Raw genomic sequence first — 27,596 nt, 5'->3', positions numbered from 1 at the left:
TTGAAACTCTCCATTTTTTTATTGAATGAAGACAATTGTGTATAATTTGGTAACTTTATAGTTATCAAAGTTATGAAACGATGAACACATGTAAATTTTACGTAACACTAGTAACATAGCATCGAAATTCTAATCGTGGGTACACCTATTTGGTCGAAAAAAAAATCTTTATAAGCGTAACGTCGTTTGCGTCGTTCCAGTAGATTTGATCCACGCAAAGTTAGTTAGGCAGGGGTTTGTGGTTAAAATATTTTAAAAGATGAAAATAAAGATGGGGTAACATGAAAAAAAACAACGTTTGGAGCTTGATTGGAAAAACTGTGAAGATCGAAATTTAATTAACGGTAATTGAGTTTAATTAATCTCCAAATAAATTGTATTGATTGATAATCATTTGCGACAAAAACTAAAATATATGTGCTTTCTGAAGAATATGGTGCTATTAGCAAATTTTACTATACACAGTTTTTCATAATTAAAGGTAATGGCAATAGTGGTACTTTATGAGGTCATAGACCTTACACATATATACTGAACGTATTATGAAAATATTTGACCTATTTCATTGTAAATTCAGTTTAAAAAATTCGCAGAATTGAACTCATCGGTCCATTAGTTAGTTAATCTTCCGAACGTGGAAGTTTGTATGTATTGCTTTCTATATTTTCACAGTTTAATTTTCCCATAATCTTCTTTGATTAGATCCGCCCCTCTTTCTCCAATCATGATCACCGGGGCGTTCGTGTTGCCTGTAAGAAAAGAAATGCATTACTGATCCAAACTCTGGTGATTAGTTTAATCAGCACAAATATGACAATATCTCTTTCCGATCACAATTAAAATATCCATGACCTATTCATATGACGGCTTAGAGGAGCTATGTATTTGTGAAGGGCCAAATCTACACCACTCACGTTAAACTAAAGCTCACATTGCTTTCCGTCGTTATCTAGCTTTCAACAAGTTAATTATTTCTAGAGCCAGATCATAAACGTTACGTGCTTCAATAACAGCGAGCTGTCTCAGTTGACCGGTAAAAAGTTAGACAGCCATTTTCCATCAAGGTCATGTTCCGTATGTTCCGCTTATGAACGCTGGAAATGATCATTGAATTATAAACAATAACAATGAACATCGCTCATGTTACATGTACGCCGTAACCCTCGTTCGCAATACGGGCGGCCATCAGCCGCCCATATTCAGGAAGATTCACACACTCTCCTTAATTTTTTTCACTTCGAAATGCATTTTCAACGAGAAATATCTACGACAAGGCAGCAAGGCAGCTGACACAGCATTGTTAAATCCGCCATTTCGTTGAAATAGAAAGTTGAAGGGCGCCGACTTCGATGAACCAATCAAATTCGCGAACTGCTGCGATATTAAAGTTCTAAATTTTCCATCGAAATATTTGATGTTGTCAATAGTTTCCGTGTTACATGTTAGCGTGCAAAAATTGGTAATGAATAATTTAAATTGTCATGGATAGATTCTTCCGGTTGCTTTATTAAGACTGGAGATTTAACTTCTCTCTTGGGAATTTGTAGCAGAAAATAGACATATATAAAAGTTACCTCATTTATGCTTTAAGATCTATTTTATATCCGTATATTAGATCTAAAATAGAATACATTTGTAGAAGCTAACTCTTAAAAAAATTACGCTGCCGAAATGTCATGTATAATAATTCTATAATTTGATTAGATTTATGCGTGAAATTTCGGCTTTGAAATTATATGACATATGATTTAAAATAAGCTATAATGTCACTAGATTGCTTGAATCAAAGATTCACTAGAAATTTAAAAGCGAAGAAAACTCCACAAAAATTCAGCATTTCTCTATTGAAAACGTTTCGGAGACCAGCTCCATCGTCAGTTCGATAAATCTAGAACACAAATACAGTCAGAAAATTAATAAAGTTTTGAGTCATACGAAAAAAAAAACAAAAAAAAAAACAAGTTAAAACCTTAATTTACGGGCAAAGGGCAGAATAATAAAGAAATGCCTATCCACCCACATTTTCTAATGGATAAGAACTATAGGCAGCATTTAAACTAGGCTTCTCTTAAAAAATATACAATATGATTTCAAACTGCGCAGATCGGAAGCACCAGAACTATAAGCTAAAACCTTTAAGTCAGTGTCAGACACCGGAACGTTGCACTGTTCGGCGTGAGTGCGCACATAGCCGAATGAGGAGGGTGCGATAGTAACTGCCCAGTCCTATAACTCCTCCCTTTATGCTCAGCGACCCTAGTGTAAAGGTTGAGTGCCGTCGTCCCAACGTACGCAGTGTACATCGTGCACAACTAAATTTATAAACTAGGGACGATCGCCTTCTCACATGCGATCGTCCCTAGTTTATAAATTTAGTTGTGCACGATGTGCATCTGCGTACGTTGGGATGACGGCACGCAACCTTTACACTAGGGTCGCTGAGCATAAAGGGAGGAGTTATAGGACTGGGCAGTTACTATCGCGCCCTCCTCATTCGGCTGTGCGCACTCACGCCGAACAGTGCAACTTTCCGGTGTCCGACACTGACTTTAAGGTTTTAGCTTATAGTTCTGGTGCTTCCGATCTGCACATTTTGGAATCATTGTTTATTTATAAAGAGAAGCCTAGTTTAAATGCTGCCTACAGTTCTTCTCTATTAGAAATTGTGAATAGATAGGTATTTCTTTATTATTCTGCCCTTTGCCTGCAAATTTAGGTTTTAACTTCTGTTGTTTTTGCCTTTTTCTCTTATGACTCCAAACTTTATTAATTTTCTGACTGTATTTGTGTTCTAGATTTATCTAACTGACGATGGAGCTGGTCTCCGAAACGTTTTCAATAGAGAAATGCTGAATTTTTGTGGTGTTTTCTTCCCTTTTATATTTTAAAATAAGCTAGAAAGTTTCAATTACTCTATTCGACATGACCTAACATTTATTTTTCTCACCGGAAACTATTTGGGGCATAATTGACGCGTCCATGATGCGTAAATTCCTGACACCTCGCACGCTGGAAAAAAAATGCAAATTTTGAAGCAGGATTATCTTGGTGATTAACGAAGACGATTCACATACAATGCCTACTTCCATGCGTCTAAAAATGTTAGAGATATTTTTATTTAGCTCTTTTTCGCTGAAAATGAAATCGAGAACTAATTTTCATCGATCAACTTTAAAAAAGTTATCGAAATAATGAGGATGCGCATATGAAAGATTCGTCTAAATTGGCTACCCGCTTTCAGCAACATGACAATCTTTTAGACTAATATTATTTTATTAGCACTAAGGAAGACTGTAAAGTCTCACATGAGCCGCGGCGTCACCACCCCCATGGGGTCGGAGTCTGGAGCCATCTTGCAGGTGCCGCTGATGTGCGCCATCACATTAGCCATGCCGCGCACGAAACATCTCCAGTAGTCGTCGGACTGGAACTCAAGATGCGCGCAGCCAGGAATTGGCTGCTCGCAAGCAATCAAATTCATTTGACACATATTGAAAATGTACCCGTTCATTTGAGACACATTGGTGTTCCTTCTAAGGCGGGCTCATACCATACTGCCGGGCACGTGCCAGGCACATGACATTTACAGAGTCCAATATTATTTACTGCATTTCTATAGCAGCATTCACACCATGCATGGGCATGGCAGGGGCTTTGTACGGCTGGTGTGAATGCTTCTATAGAAATGCATTAAACAATATTGGATTGGACCTTCACTGGCGTGAAGGTCCAATACTGGCTTGGCTGGCAGTATGGTGTTAATCCGGCGTGAATTAAGAGTCTGAGTTGGCAAAAGAAACAGGAAAGTGATCGAATAAATATTATTTGTAAAAGATCACGAAATGGGCGAGCAATAAATTAGATTTTGAGAGAGACAAATTTCATAAGTTAGACATAATCAATTTTTATATTCCGCAAGGAGCTTGCACAAATGTCAACCGGCGCTGTACTGCAAAAAGCACGATTATGATTAAGCTTGATTTTTTCTTTTACCTATCTCGGAAAAAATTACTCATATTCAATCTGTATAAATCTGATTCTCAATTAGTCACGAATATTTCGATGCATTATAGTTGAATTATATATGAATCGGTCGGCTGGGAGCATTTCAGGTTGGACTGATAACTATAATGGACATTCAATGTGCAATTGAACCCGAGCATACCTATTTCAGAAACGAAGGCGTTCAGAAGAAAATAAATTTAGGTACAACTTAAATAAGAGTTTAGGTTATTAGATCAGCTTGAGAAAAAATTTTGCACAAGTAAAACATAGAATATACATCGTTAAATCACAATTTTAATCAATAAGTTAAGAAAGAAAATTACTTGTCATATATGGTTTAATAAATTTTTCATGAATCTTGATGGCAACTGTGAGGAAAAATATAAGATAATATTTCCTGCTAACAATTTGAACGCCGATTATTGTGCTGCTCACTTTTTTGAGAGGTTCAGCTCCGAGCGCCCTACGGAAGATCTTGGCATTCCCTAACTTCAGTGAAGCCTTGGCAGCTGCGAATGAGAAGAAATTCTATCACACAAAATAAACAAAAAGAGATTATTTCACGCAAAATACATCAATAAAATATGAACAACAATATCAGTAAGTATTCAATCCCGATGTCAAGCAATGTATAATACAGGGTCATCAATATTTAGCGTTACATTGTTTTTTCAAAATAAATACACTCGCAAAACAGTCAAATGTGTCGTATGGAACCATGTTGACTGTTCTCCGGAAGGACCTAAAGTTGTCCCCCATTCAAGCATGTCAAAAATAACCAACTGTCTGCTCAAGTTGTTGACAAACGCCTCCAAAGATCCAAGATTCTTCTTTCCCGCATTCATGATGGCGCGCTGCCAAACCATGTTTTCAGTGATGAGAAGATATTCAATGTTGAACACCACTTCAACTCCCAAAATGGTCGAATTTGGTCGAAGAGTGGGACGAAGGATCCCGTGTGGTGACTAGGAAGCAATGCCCGACCTCAGTGATGGTCTGGGCAGCCGCAACAGAGTCCTCTCTTTTTGTTGACAAAGGGGTGAAATTGAATCAGAAGAACTATCGAGATGCCATCCTTGTTGGTGCATTGTTGCCCTGGGCACGAAAGCACTTCAAAAAACGCCCCTGGTCGTTCCAGCAGGACTCTGCACCATCCCATGGGGCCAAATCAACTCAGGAGTGGCTGTCCGAGAATGTTCCCCACTTCATTACCAGGGTTGGTGATTTTTTATTATTTTTTTTTTAAAATCAAAAAATCAAAAATCAATGATATTTTTGATTTTTTCATGATTTTTTGATTTATTTGATTTTTTCAGCTTTTTTGTCTTTTTGAAGTGCTATTTTTTATGTTGCAATTAGCCTACTAACAATAACAGTATATGGATCATAATGGATGGCTAAAAAGAGCACTTATTGCCTTCAATAATGGCCAACAGGCCAAGGTGGTGTTTACCACTTTGGGATTTTTGGGTAAACAATTATTGATAAGTCTATTCATTAACTTTCTAAAGTTTGGATGGAGCAAGGTAATGAGCTAAATATTGACCAATTAACTGGCTTCAATATACAAAAACACTTCAGGAATGCAGATCTTCTAAACATTGAAGAGTCACATAACAGATAGGTAGCTGATAGCACAGTGCACAGCACTATCAATAGATCTACTAGTTTTATGTCCTATAAATCTACCAGACTCTACCCTCTATACACACCGACTACACCGACTAGTAGTGACTGAGTGACTGACTGCACTGTTCCCATTTAATTCAGACCAATAAACCAATACTAAACATAAACTGAATGATAACCAAACAAACCTCATACGACTTGAAACGAGACTCACGTTATGAGAAAATCTAACACTGTTTGAAATAAACATGTGCACAATTGAAATATTTTATATCTATTCACTGCATTTAATTATTTTATATATAGTCTTATAATTGTAATTGTTTTGTTTCTAGTTTTAAATTCACATATTTAAAGATTGAAATTAAATATTTCATTAGAATACTCATATTAGGGTGGAAAATCTTTCTAATTGCCTAAAAGGTCAATACAATCTCAACCTTCCAATATACGGGGAGGGGCAGAACCGATTGAGCAATTATGAGGTAAAATAAAAGAGTAATGGAGGTACATAAAGAAGAAAGTTTATTTTCTTAGAGGTTTAGCATACCATACCATTTAGAATACTTATGTTTTGAAAACAATATCTGGAAGATAGGGGCCGTTAGCTGCAACACACTGTTGGAGTCGTTCTCAGAGGAAGGAGTAACCGTAACAGTGAATTACGATACAGCTATGCTGCAATGTTGCAAAATTTCTTGCAGCCCATGATGGAAAACATTGTTGAAAATGAAGCATTGGGAGACGTGTGGTTCCAGCAGGATGGGGCTTATGGGGCTACAGCTCACACAGCCCAAATGTCACTCAATGTTTTTAAATGCATGTTCCCAGACACTGAGGGGTAATTTACAGTGGCCTGCGAGTTCACCTGATTTGAGCATTTGCGATTTCTTTCTTTGGGGACATCTAAAAGAAAGGGGTTCAGAAGTCGCCCTCACACCCTACCACAGCTAAGGGAACGGATTATTGCAGCAGAGGCTATGGCCATACCTCGATCGCCATATGTGTGAACGTGCTGTAGAAAACTTCCGAGAACGACTCCAACAGTGTGATGCAGCTAACAAACCCCATCTTCCTGATAACAAACATAAGTATTTTAAATGGTATGTTATGCTAATCTTGAGTAAAATAAACTTTCTTCTTTATGTATTCTTCTTCTTTCTTTATGTATGCAATTTATTGGAACCTAATACACACTAAAGGCAACAAGTTTATATACCTATTTGTCATTCATAGTACATTTATACTAAACCATGAATAACAATACCTCAATATAAATTTAAGACTGTCACTCAATATATTTAAATATATGAAAAAATGAAAAAAATAAAAAAATCTGAAAAATGAAAAAAAATCATGATTTTTTTACAAAAAAAATCCAGTGATATAATCACATGATTTAATCATTTTGATTTAATCATTGCCAACCCTGTTCATTACCAAAGATGAATGGCCCCCATCGTCACCCGATCTGAATCCTCTGGATTTTGGGATCTGGTCAAACCTTGAGAGCAAGGTCTCGACCGTTCACCATAGCAGTTTGGACGCCCTAAAGGTCAAACTGCTGAAGGAGTTGGCCAAAATCCCGCAGAGTGTCATTCGTGACTCTTGTAAGGCTTTCTCTAAGCGTCTACAACTCGTTATTGATGCAGATGGTGGACATATTGAATGAAATTGTGGGAATTGTATCTCTGAACCTCTGCCTACAAAAATACATTTTCAAACATTCACAATTGTGTTTCATTTCATAGTTCTAACCTTTCAAAGTTGTAACGCTAAATATTGATGACCCTGTATTTTGCAATTCATTTTTAGTGTATATTTTATCAGAAGAAGATTTTTTGGCTAAATACAGTGTCTCATAATTGTAAAATTGGCAGAAGATTAAAGAAACGACGCTTGTTATATTTAACAAATTTTGGTGAACTTGAAGCCACAGTGTACTCGAATATGAGACTGCTAGTAAAATTGAAGAAATACCAGACCATATTCTTCCCGTGTACCTTTGACCATCAGCTCGACGTCGTCGGGGTGACTGAGTGAATTGTGGTCCAGGACGGGCGGGTCGAAGGGGTTCCTAGACTTGAGGGTCACCGTCCCGACGCTCTTCGGTCTGGACAGCATCGGAAGCATGAAGAATCCATCTCTACCCAGCGTCGGTCGATAATATTCTTGGACCTAGACAGTGTAAAGCCATACGCACTGAAACATTTGCAACAAAACTTAAATTTAATGAAAATGAGTATGCAAGTGTTGGTAGGTAATATGATCCGTAAATCTTGCAAAAAGGACGTGGGTATAGGCATGTTGGACAGTAATGAGCGCAAGTAATCAGAGCAAGTAATGTAAACAATTGAAAATACATATAAAGACTCCACAGGTAGTTACACACTTCACAACCTGAAATACTGTATTTCAAGTATTTTGATTGGCAAATTTAAAAATGGATTCTTCGATTATGAGCGGGAAGGCGATGAGCCTCAACTCTCAAATTTCATAATTCTTGAGCAGTGCAGTGCTAGAAATAACGTTCAAATTTATACATAATAATATGTCCGTAAAAGAAGATGTTCCTAACTTGACGTAACTCTAGTGATGACAACAACGACGACCTAGACAGTAAAAATTAGGGTGTACGGTCAGGTACTCGAGAAACTCACAACTGCAAATTTCCCAACCCTGATTGTATTGACAAGCTGAACTTGCAGAAAAGATTGTATGGAATTGAACGAACTAATTGTGGCTGTTAAGGAGTAAAATTTATTAGAGGACACGGTCGAATTCATTTAAATCCATTCTGGCAGACGGCCACAATACGGCAGCAGGCTTTTGATGGTAACCAGTATTGTATCATTCGACCTGTTTACCGAGAGCAGGAGGTGCTCATAAGATTTCATGTTTTTCTGAGCTTGCGATTTGGATAGAAAATTATACTTACTAAGACTTACCGATTCTTGGTAGCCGCTCAAGGAGAAAAGACCATAGTCTTGTCCGTCAAGCGCACAAAAGAGGAACACCTGAATGTCCGGAACGGTTGGCTCATCTGGATTGTGGACATTCAGCAAATACGATGCGCACATGCCAACAGGAACACTCAAGGGACCTGGGCAAGATAGCTTGTAGAGTTAGTATCACGTTTACGAGCGTGAACAAATACCGCACGGAGTTGTACGTTCTACGAGCGTGCTTTTGTAATTCAGAAAATATTATTCTAAACTAGTCACTAGTCATTATTTGATGCCTGAAAAATCCTCATTTTATAAAGTTATGTAAGTCCATAAAATAATAAAATACAAAAAGTGCATCCCAAATGGAATAGAGAAAATATATTCAACGCATCAAGTTCGATTTTTGATTAATATATTCAGATGTTTACTTCTGAAAATGCTTATATACGCAATACTCAGTATAGATGGCCATGTTGGATAATGTTGGGTATGGTTTTTCAATTTTTTTCTCGATGTCGACGAGATTTCAACAGATTATGATCATACTAGCACTTCCAAGGCCTATTATCACTTGATGCAACACATTGTGCGGTATTGAAACATAAAATATCTCATATCCGAACTATTTCTTATAACAATAGCATATGATGTAATCCGTTTGATGCTAATTGAGGATACTTGAGTGCAAGAGTAGTAGAGAGGTAGGTAGCTTACCGTCCCTACTCCTCTGATAGCGCAGCATCGCCGACGGGCTGATCTGTTCTAAGAGTGAAGACGATATATTTGGGTGGATGGTCCAACCTATTCCTCGGAGACTTACATGGTCTTGGTAATTCTGCCCTACACCTGGCAAGTCCACGCGAGTATCAATCTGCAAATTAGACAAATGATGTAATAACTAAAAACTTTAGGCCATTCGTAACTGCGAGCGAATAATAAGACTGATCATTGAGTGAATACATTGATTTTTATTTCTTGGCTGCATTTTTGTGGATTATTTGTGAACGAACTACGAACTATTCAAATTCATTTGAAGGTAGCCAATTAAGGAATGAAAAAGTACGAAGTTATTTCTCATATTTTATACTTCAACTATTTCCGTAATGAGAGTACCTGATTATTTAATGAAGTATGATTTGCTGTTAAATTCGTTGTCGCACAGCTAAATGAATAAACAAGTTTCTAATGCGCAGTAAATTTTGTTAATATTTTCATCGACGAAAGTAACATCTAACTTATCATCATAAAATACTGTGTCTGGAAATTTCTTCAATTGCGCTTGCATCAATTCGATTATAAATAACGAATGAGAAGTCAAATGTATTACTACACAATTTTTTCAGTATTTAATATATTGAAATAAGAATTTAGATACAGTCAAAGAAATATTTGATGCGTATGTTTCACAGAAAATGTTAAACTTGTTTATGGTCGCTTACCCCAAGTTTACGTAGTTGCTCCCGCGGTCCGATCCCCGACAGCATCAGCAGCTTGGGAGTGTCAGCGCCCCCTGCTGATATTATCACCTCTCGCCTAGCGAACACTCGCTTCACCTGATCAGGGACAACAGTCATTTATTCATGAAATTTTAAACGGTTTTCTTGCTTACTTGAGTTATACCCTAGAACGATCAAAAATGCTTGCAAATGTGGAGAATTATATGAAAACTTCTTGACGAAAATCCCATTAAATCAATTTTCGAAAATGTAATTCCTTCTATGTTGATCACTGCAGATGCCCGTAGAGTGCAAAACCCTTTTTTATTATATTTTAATTGTCAGGAGAGGCTCCCCGTTTATACTACTATTAAATACCTTAAATTACAATTTTATATCACTCGTGGGCTACAGATATTCAAATCGGAAATCGTTTCAGCAACAACAAGAACCATAAATAATCAATCTTGTTCAACTTATTGTTTCACAATAGCAACATTTCAATTGTTTCACAAAAATTGTATAAATTGACTTCAATGGAAGATTTTCTCTGTATTGTCAAATACATTCATTAGGTATCGTTAAGTCCTCCATACTTCACCCGATGTTGAACTTGCCTTATTTTTATGAACATATTTGACTCCTATTGCATCGTTGTTTTTATTCAGTATGATCTGCAAAAAAAAAATAATAGAAAATATCAGAATTTAAACAGCTCATAATTTTAGCGAGATACATATTGAAAAATGTATCCCCTGCATAAATTAATTATACATTCTGACCTATGCACACTAGCGCTACATGAGTGTTAGCTCCATTATATAATGAGCTCAATTGTTTTTTTTTCGTTCGGAATCGATCAGAGGAACTCCCTGACCTGACCCAAGGTGTCATGGCAGCTCCCCATGCTGCCCATGCTGCCTAGGATTATACATGCTCCCAAGTTTAAATCCTTAAGGATGTCTTTATTTCTTGTACATGCTCAATCGCAAAGCTTGTGAGAATGTTATGAAAATTCAGTGTGGGGTTTTTCCCTCGAGCCGATGAGTAGCCTCATCACCAGGACGATGAAAAAGTTACAAATTTCCTTATATTTAATTTACTTATTCAATAAATTTAGTTTGCTACCAATGCGAATATAGAAGCTGCCACTCCGCTTACTACGAATGAGAATGCAGGAGCTGCCACTCCGCTTTCTACGAATGAGAATGTAGGAGCTGCCACTTGCTTTCAACGAATGAGATTGTAGGAGCTGCCACTCCGCTTTCTACGAATGAGATTGTAGGAGCTGCCACTCCGCTCACTACGAATGAGAATGCAGGAGCTGCCACTCCGCTTTCAACGAATGAGATTGTAGCAGCTGCCACTCCGCTTTCTACGAATGAGATTGTAGGAGCTGCCACTCCGCTTTCATTTCGAGTTTAATGGGGGTAAATTGCCAATGGTTTTTTAATTATTACTATAGTGCTCAAGGTTAGTGATTTTCAAAACACTGAATAAAAATCTCTGAAACCTTAGAAAAATTTGAGCGTTTATCCACCCGCAAAAACAGTCATAAAAAATATGGATGATTGATAGTCTTTAATTTTTTCATTGAGGTACTGGTGAAAAAATTAGAAAAATTTACTATTTCTCGTTCCCAATCATCGACATTCCAATATTACATTTTTATTTCATATATTAGTTAAAAAATGAAGATAGATATCACTAGCCTTATTAAGGGCGTTACAAGGTGAAGTCATAACAAATGAAGGTAAGGGAATTAGAATGAACAAATCCAGTGAGATATTCTAATGATGGGTGATTAGACCGCCGGTTATTCTGACTTAAAATATATTATTAAAATCACTTTTTTGCTTAAATCGCAAGTTAACCAGGAATTTAAAAGATATGGTGAATTTTTGTGGTATTGTTTTTGCTTTTAAAATATATTATAATGTATAGAACGTAGTTTGATAGGTTGAGGCTGAATTAATTGATAACTTGAGGTTTGAAAGTTATTGGAGGTTAGAGACTTAGAGTTAAGGTGTTAAGAAGGCGATGGGAATTTGAGTTGAAACTGTGTAAAGCTTGCATAAGACGCTATTGTTCGCGAGACCGTGAGACTGAGGGTTTATTTATAGTTTGGAATGGCCGAGGGTATAAAAATGCTGACCCTTGTGGAACTCACAACCGTCACGGCGTCCCTGGGAGGGTACAGGCTTCAGTGTGGGCGACACCAGCGTATATAAGAGACCTAAAATTCGCGCCAAAGGTTGTTCTACTGTGGTTACCGTCACGTCAGTACGGTCTGTAGCTATCTCCGCAACTTCTTCGGCCGTTGAGCGGCGGGTCGCGAAATAACGGCCGCGTGAAACGTCAAGTCATTCATACCACCACGACTACAATATAACAACGCCAAAAGTTAACAAGGAACGGCCACGACTTCGCCATATATGTACGGTCAACATCATTGCTGCGGCTGTAACTCAGCCGTGAGACGACACGAGAAGCTCCGAGTGGTCTAACGAGTACAGCACCTTGTAATTGTCCACCAGATAGCAAAGATAGCCTTGAGAACATGGAAAAGCTAGAGAATCGGTAAAAGCACTTTTCCACTATGAACTCTGTGTGACTGACGCCTGAAAAGCTGGCTTTTTCAATCCGGACCATCGAGACTGGCGCGACGGGGATTCAAGCCCTGTTCAATCTTTCACTGGACTTGCGTGACGGGCAAGCGCGGAAGCGGCAGTGTCGCTGTGACTTTCGTTCGAGTAGATTGTGCGTTGGGCTGGCGCTCCAATAGACGCACCATTGCCTGCCTCTTCTCTTAACTGACCTTGTCGCACGACGGAGACTGGAGGAGAGATGTCACTGAAAGGCTTATCGATTTATATAGAGAGGCACCTTGCCTCTGGCAAGTAAAAAGCTTTTTACAGAGACAGAATCTTAAGAATTAGATAAAATAAGTAAAGAAATGGAAAAATTATATCCATCCACGAACATCGAAAAAAGAAAATAATACTTCCTAACTTCTTATTAACAAATTTTATCAGTTTATTAACATGGATTCACTCGTCCGTCAATTAAAAAATATTAATTATCTTATTAAAATTACAGTGTATGTATACTCAGTAAATAGTAAATAAACACAATAACCAATAATAGTAGTAACATTTGTTAAACACGCTATGATACCTATCTAAATCTGTAGACCAAAAACCAGATATGGTTAAACATTGTGACGTATTTATTGCATTTAATTTTCTCGACACATTAAAGGTATAATAAGATAAAGCTGTTTCTTAGTCCCTTGGTGAATGCATGTTATTACATGGAAAAACTATGTTAATGAGGAGTTTGAAACCATTCATGCGTTTCATAACTGCTATTAGGTAAATAGATCTTTGTTTCCTTCGCATAGTGACAACAGCTAGTAAAGCAAGAGCGGCAGCATAATCTATCTTCAAAGGCCAAAGAGTGCGGTAGCCCAGACGGTCAGTCTCGGTCCCAGCACTCGCGCGTAGTGGAAGCGCTCACGCCAGTTCGAGGCCCAGCCATGTGGCTTATTGGTCTCAGGCGGGTCGCCTGCCGAAGACCACAACTGCCCTGGATGTAACGGACCATCATGATTCCTGCCTTCCGGAACGTGGCCTTCAACACTTCAAGCCGTCCGTATCTAGGCCGTGGGTCGAACCAGCCCTCGGTCGAACGGCCACTTGTCGAAGGACAATAAATTTTGGAACAGAACTATGCTATCTGAAACCTAACCTCAGATGCGGTGAACGTGTAAAATTACGTAATTTAACGATGCCCGGAAGTCAGATTCGATCCGCGGCCTGGTGGTGCACGGCAGGTGGTGGTCAAGGCCGGAGGAGGACAAAGCCGAGTGGTGCACGGCTGATTGGTGGATATCCGGAGAGATCCAAGGCGTTCGATTCAGGGCTTATTGGTGCACAAAATTGGTGGTGCACGGCTGCGCTCCCGTCTCAGGCCAATCTCAATCCTTCAGAATCAGTCCCGTAGCGGAAAACGGCCTTTACGAAGAGGCATCAACTGTTGTGACGTGCGGGATACGAAATTATCAGCGAAGCCAAGAGCTACGACAGTATCTACCAAGAATAAATATGAGTGTCAATGTAGAAGAAATTGCGATCGACCTATGAAGTTCCTCAAGTCCTAAACTAATTTAGTCACCACGAGAGTTTGCGACCGGACAGCCGCCGACCGAACTTGCTTCCCAACTATAGCTAGTCATCACCCACTCCAATTTACGAGTAAAAACGAATTCAAGGGGACGCGGACTGAAGAACTCATAGAAGCCACGCACTAGGAGCTCATAGGAGACTACGCGATTGAATCTCGTCCAGAGAACATCGTCAAGATAAACATTCCAGGCATCATACCGAAGCTCTGCATTCATATTTCCGTTGGATTGCCCTCCTCCACAACTCTCGGTGATGTACTTGTTTCAAAACTTGAGCTAGGCAGTGGTATTGCTTGCGTTGAAATTTGGGTATAATTATCCGGTATGTGTCAGTGTCTGATTTCCTTTTGACCTATTAGGACAATATTATTAGCTATTGTGCATATCTAATTAGATCGGGGCTAGACTATTCCGTAATCAGGATTGTGATTTGAATTATTAGCACCGTGCTCCAGCCCTGTAATTAAGTGCCCTGATTTTTTAATAAAGGAAATATTGAGATAATCATGTGTCGTAGCTATCCTCCTATGACAATTCGTTATTTGTTAAGACTCGAGAACTTCTCACTCGCGCCGCTAAAGTAAGCCACTCGGAACCAACCTGACAAAACGATAAGCTATGAACATCTGGAACCTGAACGTAACGTTAAGCAGAGAAATTTCAACATAAATTATATATGGCGATAGACGAAACACTATCATCCACAGTTCCATACTTCGTTCATAACCATGTAAAAAATTATATTGTTTAAAGCAGCGATTTTCTTGCCATAATAAAATGATAACAACGAATCTGCATAATTTCGGGGGTATATTTTAATAGATCCCTGCACAATTAAACAAATTTTACATATTAGTTTCATGAGCAAAGTTCCTAGATTTTATTCAAACCTGGTAATAATTTAATTATAATGTGAGCAGCTTTGCACAGAAATGTTGTCCCCTATAGTTATTTTCAGTTTTTTATCTGATATTTTGGGCACTTGTTGCTATGCTTATTTTTAATCTCATGCTGCTATCAGAATGATCCAATGATCCATTGAATTATCTGTGCAATTCATTAGTTTGTATGTGCAAGGACATTCCATTGAACGTTTTAAGTAATTTTTTTATTATGTACCTTTAGTATTATTTAGTGTTTTTCTACTCCAATGTGAAAAAAGACTAGAGGAAATAATATTAATTATTAATATCAACGAACTGCATGTAGAGCGCCCTCTACTGGTTTCAACCCGTTTCTTGTGGTTTCAACCAGACTGTTTAGATACAACTGTTCCTACACTTGGTACGATTTTAACGCAGTAAAATTATTCAGCCTGACAAGGGATAAACCTCGACTCAACCAAAGCGGGGGGCATGCCGGCCTCATACCAGCTCTTATTCAAAGCCGACACGATTATAACCATGCTTGAAAAAATTTTTTCATGTGAAGTCATACTTTTATGAATCGAAGTGAAGATAGAAAATTTTTCGTAGTTAGGACACTTGCGGATGCTATGAACCGCTTTCAACATCCTGCTGACGGTAGCACTACCGCGTGGTGTACCTCGAAAATATTCGAAGAAACGAGAGTATTTTCTCACCTTGATTACTTGAGAGTTGATTTGTAGTTTCAGGTTTTTGCGTTGCATGTTTGGCATTAAAAATGCATCTGCCGAAGACTCTCGCTCGCCATTACGAGTTGCTAGCTGTAAAATAGTGCTACCTGTCGGGCAGAAACAAAGTAGAACCTCAGAGACTTGAAGACTATATATTTACTTAAATGCTCACATTCGTTATTTCGAAGTTTTTACTAAATGTCTCTTTCGAATACTGAAATCTCACTCGTTGAAAAACTCAGTCCGGAAACGATCTTTTAGCGCAGCGTTGTAGCCAGAATTCATGAAATCAGAATACGTTGTGCGTTATGTCCAGAAAATGATTTGAGTGCCCTAAGAGAATTTTCGCTTGGCTGGCCAGTGATAATAAAGAAATATTCTAGAATATAATGCTAAAAAATTCTGACTCTTACCGATTTTTGTATCTGTGTTGTAGTCGATTTCCGGTAAGCCCACCTCCATGCCAGCCTGTATAGCAAGTCTACCAACCGGCGGCATCCAGCCAAGTTTCTGCACGCTCATAGGACCGCCGATCCCACGGAATGGAGCTGCGAAGGATTTAATATGTCAAGTGTAGAAATATCGCATAATTAAATTGTCAATATGTTCAGTGATTAGAGAGGACGCATTTACGGGTTTTGATCTTAGTTATTTTTCCTGTGAAGAAACCCGTCCAGGAAAATATATAATATGTTTTTCAAAAACAGTTCATGGCGAAAAAGTTGAAAAGGTTTTAATTTATTGCACACTGATCCGAATGATTGTTATCTGAAAAGACTATTGTTGGAAAACTTCAAGATCGAAGGATTTAGAAATTATTAATCAATGATTGAAACCTCTAATCCATCATGATCAAAGATTTAAATCACATTGAAAAAAGATTGAAATCCCACATTATAGAATGAAACTCGTGTTGAGTGTATTTAGTTTAGTTGATTGTGCATTCCTTAGACGAATCCCCTTTCTAGTGGAAAACTTACAATTTCAGCTTGCGCCACAATCCTTTTTCTATTAAATGCACAAGACTAATATTCCTCATTTGGAAACCGAAGCATCTAACTTCTAAATCTTTAAATATCTTCCAAGCGCGGCCGAATAATAATGTTATTCGACAAAAAATAATTGCTTAGCTATTAATGAGCCCTTTGCATGACAAGTCAAATTAATACTCATGGTTTACAATCCCGTAACCTGAAACTGAATTGAATTTTAACCATGATGTATCATCAACCTTCAGTCGATTACTGCCTTACTAAAAATTTGTCACTCCTTGACGTTATTTGGGACTTGAGCCTTTTTTGTGTTTAGTTATAGATGCCCAGGGTAATTAGATTATTGAAATGTCATCTCACCATCTCTAGGCTTCATAGGACTTCGGTAATCTTCAGATTTCTTGAAATATTTCAAAACTGTTTCCCAGTCCCAGCCTGGGTTTCCTAACTGGGCCCAATTGTCGTAATCTTGGGGGTTGCCTCGGTTGTGGACCATCTGGTTGATGGCGCCTGATCCTCCGACCATTTTTCCCGTGGTGTACCTTGGATCCTGTATAAAGACGTTGCATTCTTTATAGGTCGACTATAAAGAATAGGAGCTTAGAATTTTTTACCTTAAATAAACAAATAAAAAAATATATATATGACCTTTATTTGGATATTTTTCTAAACCGTTCAATCACAATACTAAACCCACAGAACTTACTTAATTTTTTTGGTGCAAAATCAATACAGAAATAAATTTCGGTTATTATATAGATTTAGATCAGGCATTAGCGGTAGTTTCGGCACGAAGAGACCATGAACATTCATGATATCCACGTTATTAGTCGATTTAATCAAATGGTTTAACTTAAAAAAGTTGTGGAGTTTTAGTGACAAGCTATGCTGCAAACTTTTGCACATGACGATTCGAATGCATCTTTTTAAACTGCATGCCATTTGGAGTGTCAAGAATCCCGGAGCTGCCGTCGACGTTCGCAGATAGTTCATAGGGGTGAGTAATTTGATGTGTATATTTCCTCGATAATTGAATTTGTTAGTTTCTAAATATCGTTGCTAAAGTCTAGACGATGTGAATGTCAAAAACCGATGTCAATACAACCTGCCATTGCAAGAGAGAAAACTAGGTGATCTCTGAGCGAGAAGGAAAATTTTTTTTAAATCGTTGACAAACGGTAACGCGTAACTGCCGCGCACACTGCCAAAGCAGCCCCAGAGCTTGCGTTGGGCTGGTTTGAGCAGGCGGTGCTCAGTGAGGGCTGCGTGTCGGCAGGACAGAGCACACCTAGGCAGATACTCAGAGGTTAATTAGCGCTGCGACGCGGCTGGCGATATCGTCTCTAATGCGGACATTTCTGCTCTATCGCGACTCTGTCGCGTCTCTACGTCGGCTCTATACAGCCGGCGACGGCCTGCTCTATTCCCTGCCCTAAATTTTAAGTGGGTATGGGCCCTATAGTAGCTGGTAACGTGAGATACCATCGGGAGGCAACGTTCGTAATTCAATGCCATAAGTCGAAATGTACCTGCATTCATGTGTACGTCGGGAAGAAGATGCAAAACTGTCATACATGATAGTTACCGTAATGCAGTGCATGCTGTCATAGAAAAAATGCTACCTCTCCGATGTTGACAACAAGCCATATTCTTGACAAAACACACCCATCCACAATCACAGCCAAAATTCTAACAGAGTTTCTGTGATTCTTCTGTAGGATTTTTTAACTTTCCAAGTCTGAGTCTAAATCATTTTCATTTTTTATTGTTTCCAAATTTTCTGTAATTCAATTGAAGATGGGCACATTAATATTTCTATATTGAAATGAAGCTACAAGAAATCCTTGCAAGTCACAAAAAATTGTCAATTTACATATAATTAAAGTTACAATTGTCACACTCACAGTTAACACGCCAAATTGACTAGAGTATTTTGGAGCAATTGTCGGATACTTGTTGACGAAAGATACGTTTGGAAAAGCAGAAGCAAAATGTAGGAACGGAATTTTTGTGAACGTGGGCGGTTGTCCTCCGGCCTCCAACACCAGCACCTCCCATTCCGGCACCTCGGAGAGTCGACCAGCCACCACACTGCCCGCTGAGCCTGCGCCCACTGGCGGGGGGGTAAAGAGACGATGGTTTTAATACATCAAACACAAATGCCAACTGATCTTTGTTTCCCTATGGATTCGCCTCGTGCACCTAAAAAATATCTACCGATTTAGTACGCAAGCCAATAAATCCCACAAACTTTTTGGACTGATCAGACGCTCCTGCGAGTTCCTAGATGCAAAAGCGATGAAACAGTTGTTTGTTGCTGTCGTACGCCCGAATGTAGAGTTTGGAAACTTTTTGCGGTCACCGAGACTTGCAAAGGACAAAAATTTAATAGATATTGTTCAAAGACCTGCAACAAGGATGAAGTACAAAACACAAAGATGTGAGGTCCCCAGGCTTAAATGGCAAGTCCTATGATGAAAGATTAAAGATTATGAAGCTTCCAAGCCACTGTTATCGACGTTTGCGTGGGGACCTAATTGAAGTATACAAGTAAACTCATGGCTTATACAAGGTCCCCGAAGGATTACTAGAATTTGAAACAAGAACTAATAACAGGGGCCACGGATATAAACTAAAATAACTGCACTGCAACTTATCCACACGACAACATTTCTTCTCGCTTCGAATAACCGGAATGTGGAACAACCTCCCCGATTACATCGGTGGTGCTCCAAGTATGAACGCGTTCAAGAACAGACTAGATAAAGCTATGGAAAAATATATGTTCAGATTTGAAATGCCTCGCACCAAATCGAACCTGGTGGAAGTCTAGTAGCTATTTCAAACTATCGTCAGTCTTGAAAATATCCGGTCAAAGGACACGATTTTAGATCTTCTGTGAACAAGTCACGAAATTAATTAAGTGCAAGAATTGGCGACAGGCCACATCAGGCCTACTCTCTTAAGCGCCGACATCACTAAGTTATGTTATGTTATTACGAAATTTATATTAATGCATTGATTCAACTTGATGTAACTCGTTTGCTCTAATCGTCAACTCACTATACATTTCAAATTCAAGAAAATTTTACAAAAATCATGTCCTTGTATAAAACTTTTCGAAGTCTAGCTTAATCGTCAGTTCGAAGATTCTAGAATGCAGAAAAACACAACACGGGCTCACAGTCCGCAGTGGCACTGGCGAAAGCCGTCTTACTGCCGGGCTCACCGGCCGCGGTGGCGCTGGCTAGTGCGGGTTTGCTGCCGGTGCCTACAGGCCACGGTGGCGCTGGCTAGCACCGTTTTCCAGCAAGCTTGGAAGAGCCTTCAGATTGGCAGTGTAACGATCATGACTGGGCTTTGAATTCCAGCAGTTGAGCAAACGGCAGTTTTTCGGTGCCAAGCAGGTAATAGTTATTTATACGATGTTGATTAGGAAACAACTGGATAAATTTGAGAAAAGAAGTTAGAATCACTAGGGTCTTCATCTTTGGTGTTACGCAGGGCGTGATGCGGCTAAGAAGATTCTTCAGGGTCACTAGCCAAAAGTTACCGAAAGCCCAAAAAACACACAAATGTAGGAGGCATGGCATCATAGATTGATAGATTCATCAATCAATCACTATTGCTTTAAATCAATGAAGATTGAATGGTAGCTTGGTATCACATTGCGCTCATTGAGAAGAGGTAGTCTTCGATCCTAAGACGAAAGATGCAGGGTTACAAATTAACTCGTTAATGGACCTTTTCGCCGACTGAAAATTTTTCCTAACATGATATCATTCATAAAACTATCTGTATAGATATAGTGGCAAGCAGTTTTCTTATTACTTGAATAAAACCTTACACCGTCCAACACAATCTTGTCTTCAGAAATTCATCCAGGTTTTTTTTTTACCTATTCTCAGAATTTATTGTTACATCATCTTGTTCGTCGCAATGTCTCATTTAGCAGCCAAAAATTTTGATTAGTGCTAGTACATGGCCTGTTGTTATCACAATGCCATGTGGACGAGCAAAATGAGAATTGTTTGCGGCACTGCCCATTGCCGGCATTCAGAAGAATAAATGGGTCATACTGTCCTAATAGTGACAAACTTTCTCATCCACCTGCAGCATGAGTAAGAAGCAGACGTAACACTGATAAGCCTTTTTTGCCATGCCGATACGGCACTAGCGAGTGCCGTCTTACTGCCGTGAAGCTGTACGTATTTACGTAAGATGGTCTCAAGCTGTACGTATTTACGTAAGATAGTCTCACGCTGTACGTATTTACGTAAGATAGTCTCAAGCTGTACGTTTTTACGTAAGATAGTCTCACGCTGTACGTATTTACATAAGATAGTCTCACGTGGCTGACAATAGATATTATTCCAAGATAAATCACACAAGGGCATAAAGTGTATCTCTACTAGGACTAAATCATGGACACTCATTACTCGATCAGTGTGGGCTCCACAATCAACATCACGCGAACCTTTGCAACGTGGCACATGCCGATTTCCGAAACATGTTTGTTGAAACTATGTTGTTTTTAAAACAAAAAATTAATTCTTTTTCCAATGCCTTTCCCTTTGTTTTTAAAAGAATTATTTCACGTATTTTACGGTTAATCGAGGTTCTCATTAATGCTGACTGAGGAGCAAAGGAGGTCCTATTTTCAACAACTTACTGATTTTTTTTTGCATGTATATGTTCGGTACCCATTGATTCCAATCTATTGCCCGTACATATAATAGTTTTTATACTTCCAACCAGAGATCAAGCCAATGACAGGCACGAGTTAAGATAAACAATGTTACAGGGAACTGTTACTTATTTTCATTATCACAGACCCAAAAATTTCAGAGAATCAATTGTGAAATGGAAAGTTCGACAGGACTGAATTCGAGAGCATTGGAACGCTACACAGTTTTTTTAGGCACGGGAGTTGTCTTTCTATAACATGTAAATTGGTAGTTTTCTTGCCATCACATACCACAAGGAAGATCTTTAGCCAAATGCCACGCAGGGAAGTTTTTTGCCGCCATTACCAACAAAGAAGTTCTTCTGCTTCCATGCATGGCAACTGTTAATCTCTTTGAATTCAAGTTCACTTGGTGTCCTTCCTCGTAGAAATCTTCTATCTACTTTTGAATTCGTATCCTAGTGAAGCCAAATCACAACTTAATTTTGTTAACACTCTGAAGATTTGAAGCTGCTCACATATTTATGTAGTCATCAGAGTATACGTAGTAAATCACGTAATCGTTCAAATTGAGGTTCATCCCAGACAGTAAAGCTCGGCAACCAAGTATCACAGATGTCGTTAGAGATATGATGTTCTAATAATCCACGACGTGCTATTGCGTACAGGAACACAATATATATGCAGGCTGTTGCGCCTCCGGCTCATGATGCAATATGTAGATCGGATCGAAAATTAACCAATACTAACTTCAATAGTGACTCGTTTGAAATTGAGGAATTACGAGGAAAATTTGTCAACTTGCGTGCATGGATTCCCCTTCAATTCGGCAGGTGCACAATCGCGCAGGGTAAAATTTCCAATCGTTCAGTAGCAGTGGACAGTAATAGAATATGTAGAAATAAATTAAAGTAAATGAATTTATGTAGGTAGGAACAAATTTTTACTTATTTAAATTTAAAGAATTTTTTATTTGGAATAAATTCAAAATTTTATAGGAAGAAGTAAATTCTACCTATTAAACTATTGACATCAGGCTAGAACTTCATTATAAATTGATGNTACTGCCGGGCTCACAGGCCGCGGTGGCACTGGCGAGTGCCGTCTTACTGCCGGGCTCACAGGCCGCGGTGGCACTGGCGAGTGCCGTCTTACTGCCGGGCTCACAGGCCGCGGTGGCACTGGCGAGTGCCGTCTTACTGCCGGGCTCACAGGCCGCGGTGGCACTGGCGAGTGCCGTCTTACTGCCGGGCTCACAGGCCGCGGTGGCACTGGCGAGTGCCGTCTTACTGCCGGGCTCACAGGCCGCGGTGGCACTGGCGAGTGCCGTCTTACTGCCGGGCTCACAGGCCGCGGTGGCACTGGCGAGTGCCGTCTTACTGCCGGGCTCACAGGCCGCGGTGGCACTGGCGAGTGCCGTCTTACTGCCGGGCTCACAGGCCGCGGTGGCACTGGCGAGTGCCGTCTTACTGCCGGGCTCACAGGCCGCGGTGGCACTGGCGAGTGCCGTCTTACTGCCGGGCTCACAGGCCGCGGTGGCACTGGCGAGTGCCGTCTTACTGCCGGGCTCACAGGCCGCGGTGGCACTGGCGAGTGCCGTCTTACTGCCGGGCTCACAGGCCGCGGTGGCACTGGCGAATACCGTCTTACTGCCGTGAAGCTGTACGTATTTACGTAAGATAGTCTCATGCTGTACGTATTTACATAAGATATTCTCACGTAGCTGAGAATAAATATTTTTCCAAGATAACCCACACAATGGCATAAAGTGTATCTCTACTAGGACTAAGTCTCTTGGACACTCATTACTCGATCAGTGTGCATGCATGGGCTCCCCATTCAACATCACGCGAGCCTTGCAACGTGGCACATGCCGATGTCCGAAACATGGAAAGAAACTTTTTACATTTTTTGCTGTTTATACAACAAAAAATAAAAAATCAGTTATTTTCCAATGCCTTTCTTTTTGATTTTGAGAGAATTATTTCACGCATTTTACTGTTAATCGATGTTCTCATTAATGGTGACTATGGAGCAAAGGAGGTCCTATTTTCAACAACTTACTGATTTTTCTGCAAATATATGATCGGTACCCATTGATTTCAATTTATTGCCCGTATATATACTCGATTTTATATTTCCAACCAGAGATCAAGCCAATGACAGGCACGAGTTAAGATAAATAATATTCAATGTAATTTGTCACTTCGAGAACATTAGAACGGCAAACAATTTTTACTGGGCACGGGAGTTATTTTTCCAAAGCATGAAAATTTGGAGTTTTTTGCCATCACATGCCATAAGGAAGGTCTCTATATAGCCAACTGACACGCAGGGAAGTTTTTTTGCCACCACTAACAACGCAGAAGTTCTCCTGATTACATGGTCACATGTTGATCTCCTCGAACTCAAGTTTGGTGTCCTTAATCGTAGAAATCTTCCGTCTACCTTGGAATTCGCTTCCTAGTGAAGCCAAATCTGAAATCACCACTGAATTTTTTTAACACTCTCAGAAGATTTGAAGCTGTTCACATATTTATGTAGTCATCAGAGTTTCCGTAGGAAATCATGTAATCGTTCAAATTAAAGTTCTTCCCAGACAGTAAAGCTCGGATGTTAGAGATATGGTGTTATAATAATCCACGACGTGCTATTGCATACAGGAACATAACAAATCTGGAGGCTGTGCACCTCCGGCTCATGATGCAAAATGTAGCTAGGATCAAAAAGTAACCTATTGTGACTTCAATTTGATTTTGTTGTGAAAATTTCTCAGAATTAAAATTTTTACTGAAAATGCAATATAATTCTTCCAAAGTTTCAACAGCGAACACGAATTTACAATATGATTTCCAAAGTGTTTGTTTCGCTGTAAATAAATTCATTGATAGGTGCATTATCTTATCAAAACTATGCTTTCCGCTTTTTAATATTATACCCTAAAAACTTGCTTATTATACCCTATTCACGTGAATAAGAAATTTAGAATTTTCCTATTGAGGAATCACGAGGAAAATTGGTCAACTTGCGTGCATGGATTCCCCACAGCAAATAACCTTCAATTCTGCAGGTGCACAATCGCGCAGGGTAAAATGTCCAATCGTTCAGTAGCAGTAGGCAGTAGTAGAAATAAAATAGATAAAAAAACTTTCAAAAACCACGTTTTCTTAACGGACAAAAAAGAAAAACATTTACTCTTACATAACATTTAAGTTATGTAAAATGTTATGTAATGTTATGTAAGAGTAAATGTTTTTCTTTTTTGTCCGTTAAGAAAACGTGGTTTTTAAATTTTTTTTATTTATTTTATTTCACTATTTTTAATTTTGTAAAAACCAGAAAAACAGGGTTTTTAAAAAAATTTTTAGATTTATTTATTTTCTACTTTCTAGTTAGCAATTTTAGCAATTCAAATCAATTTCCACGGTAGGCAAGTGTGGATGTTCGAGAAAAAACTCAATTCCAAACCATGAATTTTTAGTGTTTTTTTTTTACTTCTAATTTTTTTTTGCAAAAAAAAATTTTTTTTAAATTATTATTTCTGATGATCAAATCTTGAATTGTTAGGCAGCATAAGCATGCATGCCAAATTTCAGCTTACTAGGATGTTTAGAAATGCTCTAAATTAAGGTTTGAATTTTTGATGACAGACGGACACGAAACGAAGTCAAGAAAAACGTGGTAATATGTAGAAATAGATTAAACTAAATGGATTTATGTAGGTAGGAAAACATTTGTACTTATATCTATTAGAATAATTTTTTATTTGAAATAAATTTATAATTCCATAGGTAGAAATAAATTTCCACCAATCAAACTATTAAAATGAGGCTTAAACTTCATTAGAAATTGATGGCATTTTGTTTTCTATAAACGTTAAGCGTATTTTAGCTCACCTACGATGAAGTCGACGATTGTATCCTGAGGCATAACACTCGTAGGATAAACTGTTGGCTGCGTGAATATCCCAGCAATAATAGCAGCTAATTTTGTTATGAGACTCATAACTGATAAAGAGCTCATGGTGACGAAAAGTGTTGAACACTCTACAGCGATTATATATCTACTGGGCTGTACCTTGAGGTAGGTCCTTGAACCTCGGCTATAAGTTTATTTTGTTTCCTTAATGCAAATAAATGAGTCTTTATGCAAACTAAAATATGTATAAGATATCATTAGTAAAATACAGATCTTTGAAGCTTCACACGCCTCGTTGCTGACCGTTGCTGTTGCACTCTGCATCACAGTAAGTTTAATTGTGAGCCCATGCAGAAAACGCTGCGATATAAATACTGGGCCTATAAATCCTTGCCTCGGGCAATGCAAAAACGAGCCAAAACGATGCCCTTCAGTGGACAAAAGACAAAAAAAAACATGTTTTAAATATTCAAACTCTTACTTTCTCGCTCGATCCTCTTACAACATTATGGGGAAACATTAACTTCGAATGATCGAGAAAATTAAGCACTAACCTGCATGCTATACTGCCGTGAAGCTGTACGAATTTACGTAAGATAGTCTCAAGCTGTACGTATTTACGTAAGATAGTCTCACGCTGTGCGTATTTACGTAAGATAGTCTCAAGCTGTACGTATTTACATAAGATATTCTCTGTCTCTTATACACATCTAGATGTGTATAAGAGACAGAATCAAACTATTAAAATGAGGCTTAAACTTCATTAGAAATTGATGGCATTTTGTTTTCTATAAACGTTAAGCGTATTTTAGCTCACCTACGATGAAGTCGACGATTGTATCCTGAGGCATAACACTCGTAGGATAAACTGTTGGCTGCGTGAATATCCCAGCAATAATAGCAGCTAATTTTGTTATGAGACTCATAACTGATAAAGAGCCCATGGTGACGAATTGTGTTGAACACTCTACACTGATTATATATCTACTGGGCTGTACCTTGAGGTAGGTCCTTGAACCTCGGCTATAAGATTATTTTTTTTCTTAATGCAAATAAATGAGTTTTTATGCAAACTAAAATATGTATAAGATATCATTCATAAAACACAGATGACAGATCTATGAGGCTTCACACGCCTCGTTGCTGACCGTTGCTGTTGCACTCTGTACCACAGCAAGTTTGATTGTGAGCCCATGCTGAAAACGCGGCAATATAAATACTGGGCCTATAAATCCTTGCCTCGGGCAATGCAAAATCGAGCCAAAAAGATGCCCTTCAGTGGACAAAAGACAAAAAAAAAACATGTTTTAAATATTCAAACTCTTACTTACTCGCTCGATCCTCTTACAACATTATGGGGAAACATTAACTTCGAATGATTTATTTTAGCTCACCTACGATGAAGTCGACGATTGTATCCTGAGGCATAACACTCGTAGGATAAACTGTTGGCTGCGTGAATATCCCAGCAATAATGGCAGCTAATTTTGTTATGAGACTCATAACTGATAAAGAGCTCATGATGACGAATTGTGTTGAACACTCTACACTGATTATATATCTACTGGGCTGTACCTTGAGGTAGGTCCTTGAACCTCGGCTATAAGTTTATTTTATTTTCTTAATGTAAATAAATGAGTCTTTAAGCGAACTAAAATATGTAAAAGATATCATTCGTAAAACTCAGATCTATGAGGCTTCACACGCCTCGTTGCTGACCGTTGCAGTTGCACTCGATCTGCGCCACAGCAAGTTTGATTGTGAGCCCCATGCAGAAAACGCTGCGATATAAATACTGGACCTATGGATCCTTGCACCGGGCAGAGCAGAAGCTAGCCAAAAAGGTGCACTTCAGTGGACAAAAGACAAAAAAAAAAAACATTCCCTGAGCATTCAAACTATTAACTCTTTCGGTCCTCTAACAACATTGCCGGGAAATAAGAGCCCTACACAGACCTACGCAAGAACTCTTAGGTTTTATCAAATTAATTCCTTAAACTCGACTCATATCAGGCGAATTTTTATAAAACAACGTACTTACCCAAACAACGACATTCAATAAAAAAATTTTGTCTAAGACAATCATTATTCGCTGTCGAATGAAATAAAATGCAGTGAGAATCTTATCATTAATTCGAAAATGTATTGATGAATTTTTGCAAAAAGTCATACCTATATAGTTTTTATTCACTTTGAGA

At 38.7% G+C, this 27,596-nt stretch overlaps 1 protein-coding gene across 3 annotated transcripts; it reads right to left on the bottom strand.

Moving 5' to 3' along the window:
• LOC108671566 (glucose dehydrogenase [FAD, quinone]) lies at nt 1-27,268 on the bottom strand. 3 transcript variants are annotated; one of them, XM_018159124.2, is made up of 14 exons: nt 26,793-27,268; nt 18,698-18,906; nt 17,154-17,343; nt 16,215-16,349; nt 15,787-15,908; nt 10,636-10,692; nt 10,022-10,135; nt 9,297-9,453; nt 8,583-8,737; nt 7,638-7,812; nt 4,441-4,514; nt 3,306-3,457; nt 2,948-3,009; nt 1-749 (listed from the first exon to the last, which is right to left on the bottom strand). In XM_018159124.2, the coding sequence occupies exons 1-14, from the start codon at nt 26,917-26,919 to the stop codon at nt 667-669; spliced, it is 1,812 nt and encodes a 603-aa protein (XP_018014613.1). In that variant the 5' UTR covers nt 26,920-27,268; the 3' UTR covers nt 1-666. The 3 variants fall into 3 exon arrangements, with proteins under 3 accessions (XP_018014613.1, XP_018014612.1, XP_047738997.1); XM_018159123.2 differs by lacking the exon at nt 26,793-27,268 and adding an exon at nt 25,377-25,692; XM_047883041.1 differs by lacking the exons at nt 10,636-10,692; nt 26,793-27,268 and adding an exon at nt 25,377-25,693.
• Nucleotides 27,269-27,596: the final 328 nt, after the last annotated feature.

Source organism: Hyalella azteca, unplaced genomic scaffold (genome assembly GCF_000764305.2).
Source record: "Hyalella azteca isolate HAZT.00-mixed unplaced genomic scaffold, Hazt_2.0.2 contig11868, whole genome shotgun sequence".
Taxonomy (NCBI): Eukaryota; Metazoa; Arthropoda; class Malacostraca; order Amphipoda; family Hyalellidae; genus Hyalella; species Hyalella azteca.
This window is presented reverse-complemented; position numbering and strand designations above follow the sequence as displayed.

Coding starts and splice junctions, on each gene's coding strand:
- LOC108671566 (XM_018159124.2), bottom strand. CDS start 26,919: ATGAGCTCTTTATCAGTTATGAGTCTCATAACAAAATTAGCTGCCATT. Junction 8,738..9,296: donor CTATCAGAGGAGTAGGGACG/GTAAGCTACCTA, acceptor TATCTTGCCCAG/GTCCCTTGAGTGTTCCTGTT. Junction 7,813..8,582: donor TGAGCGGCTACCAAGAATCG/GTAAGTCTTAGT, acceptor TACACTGTCTAG/GTCCAAGAATATTATCGACC.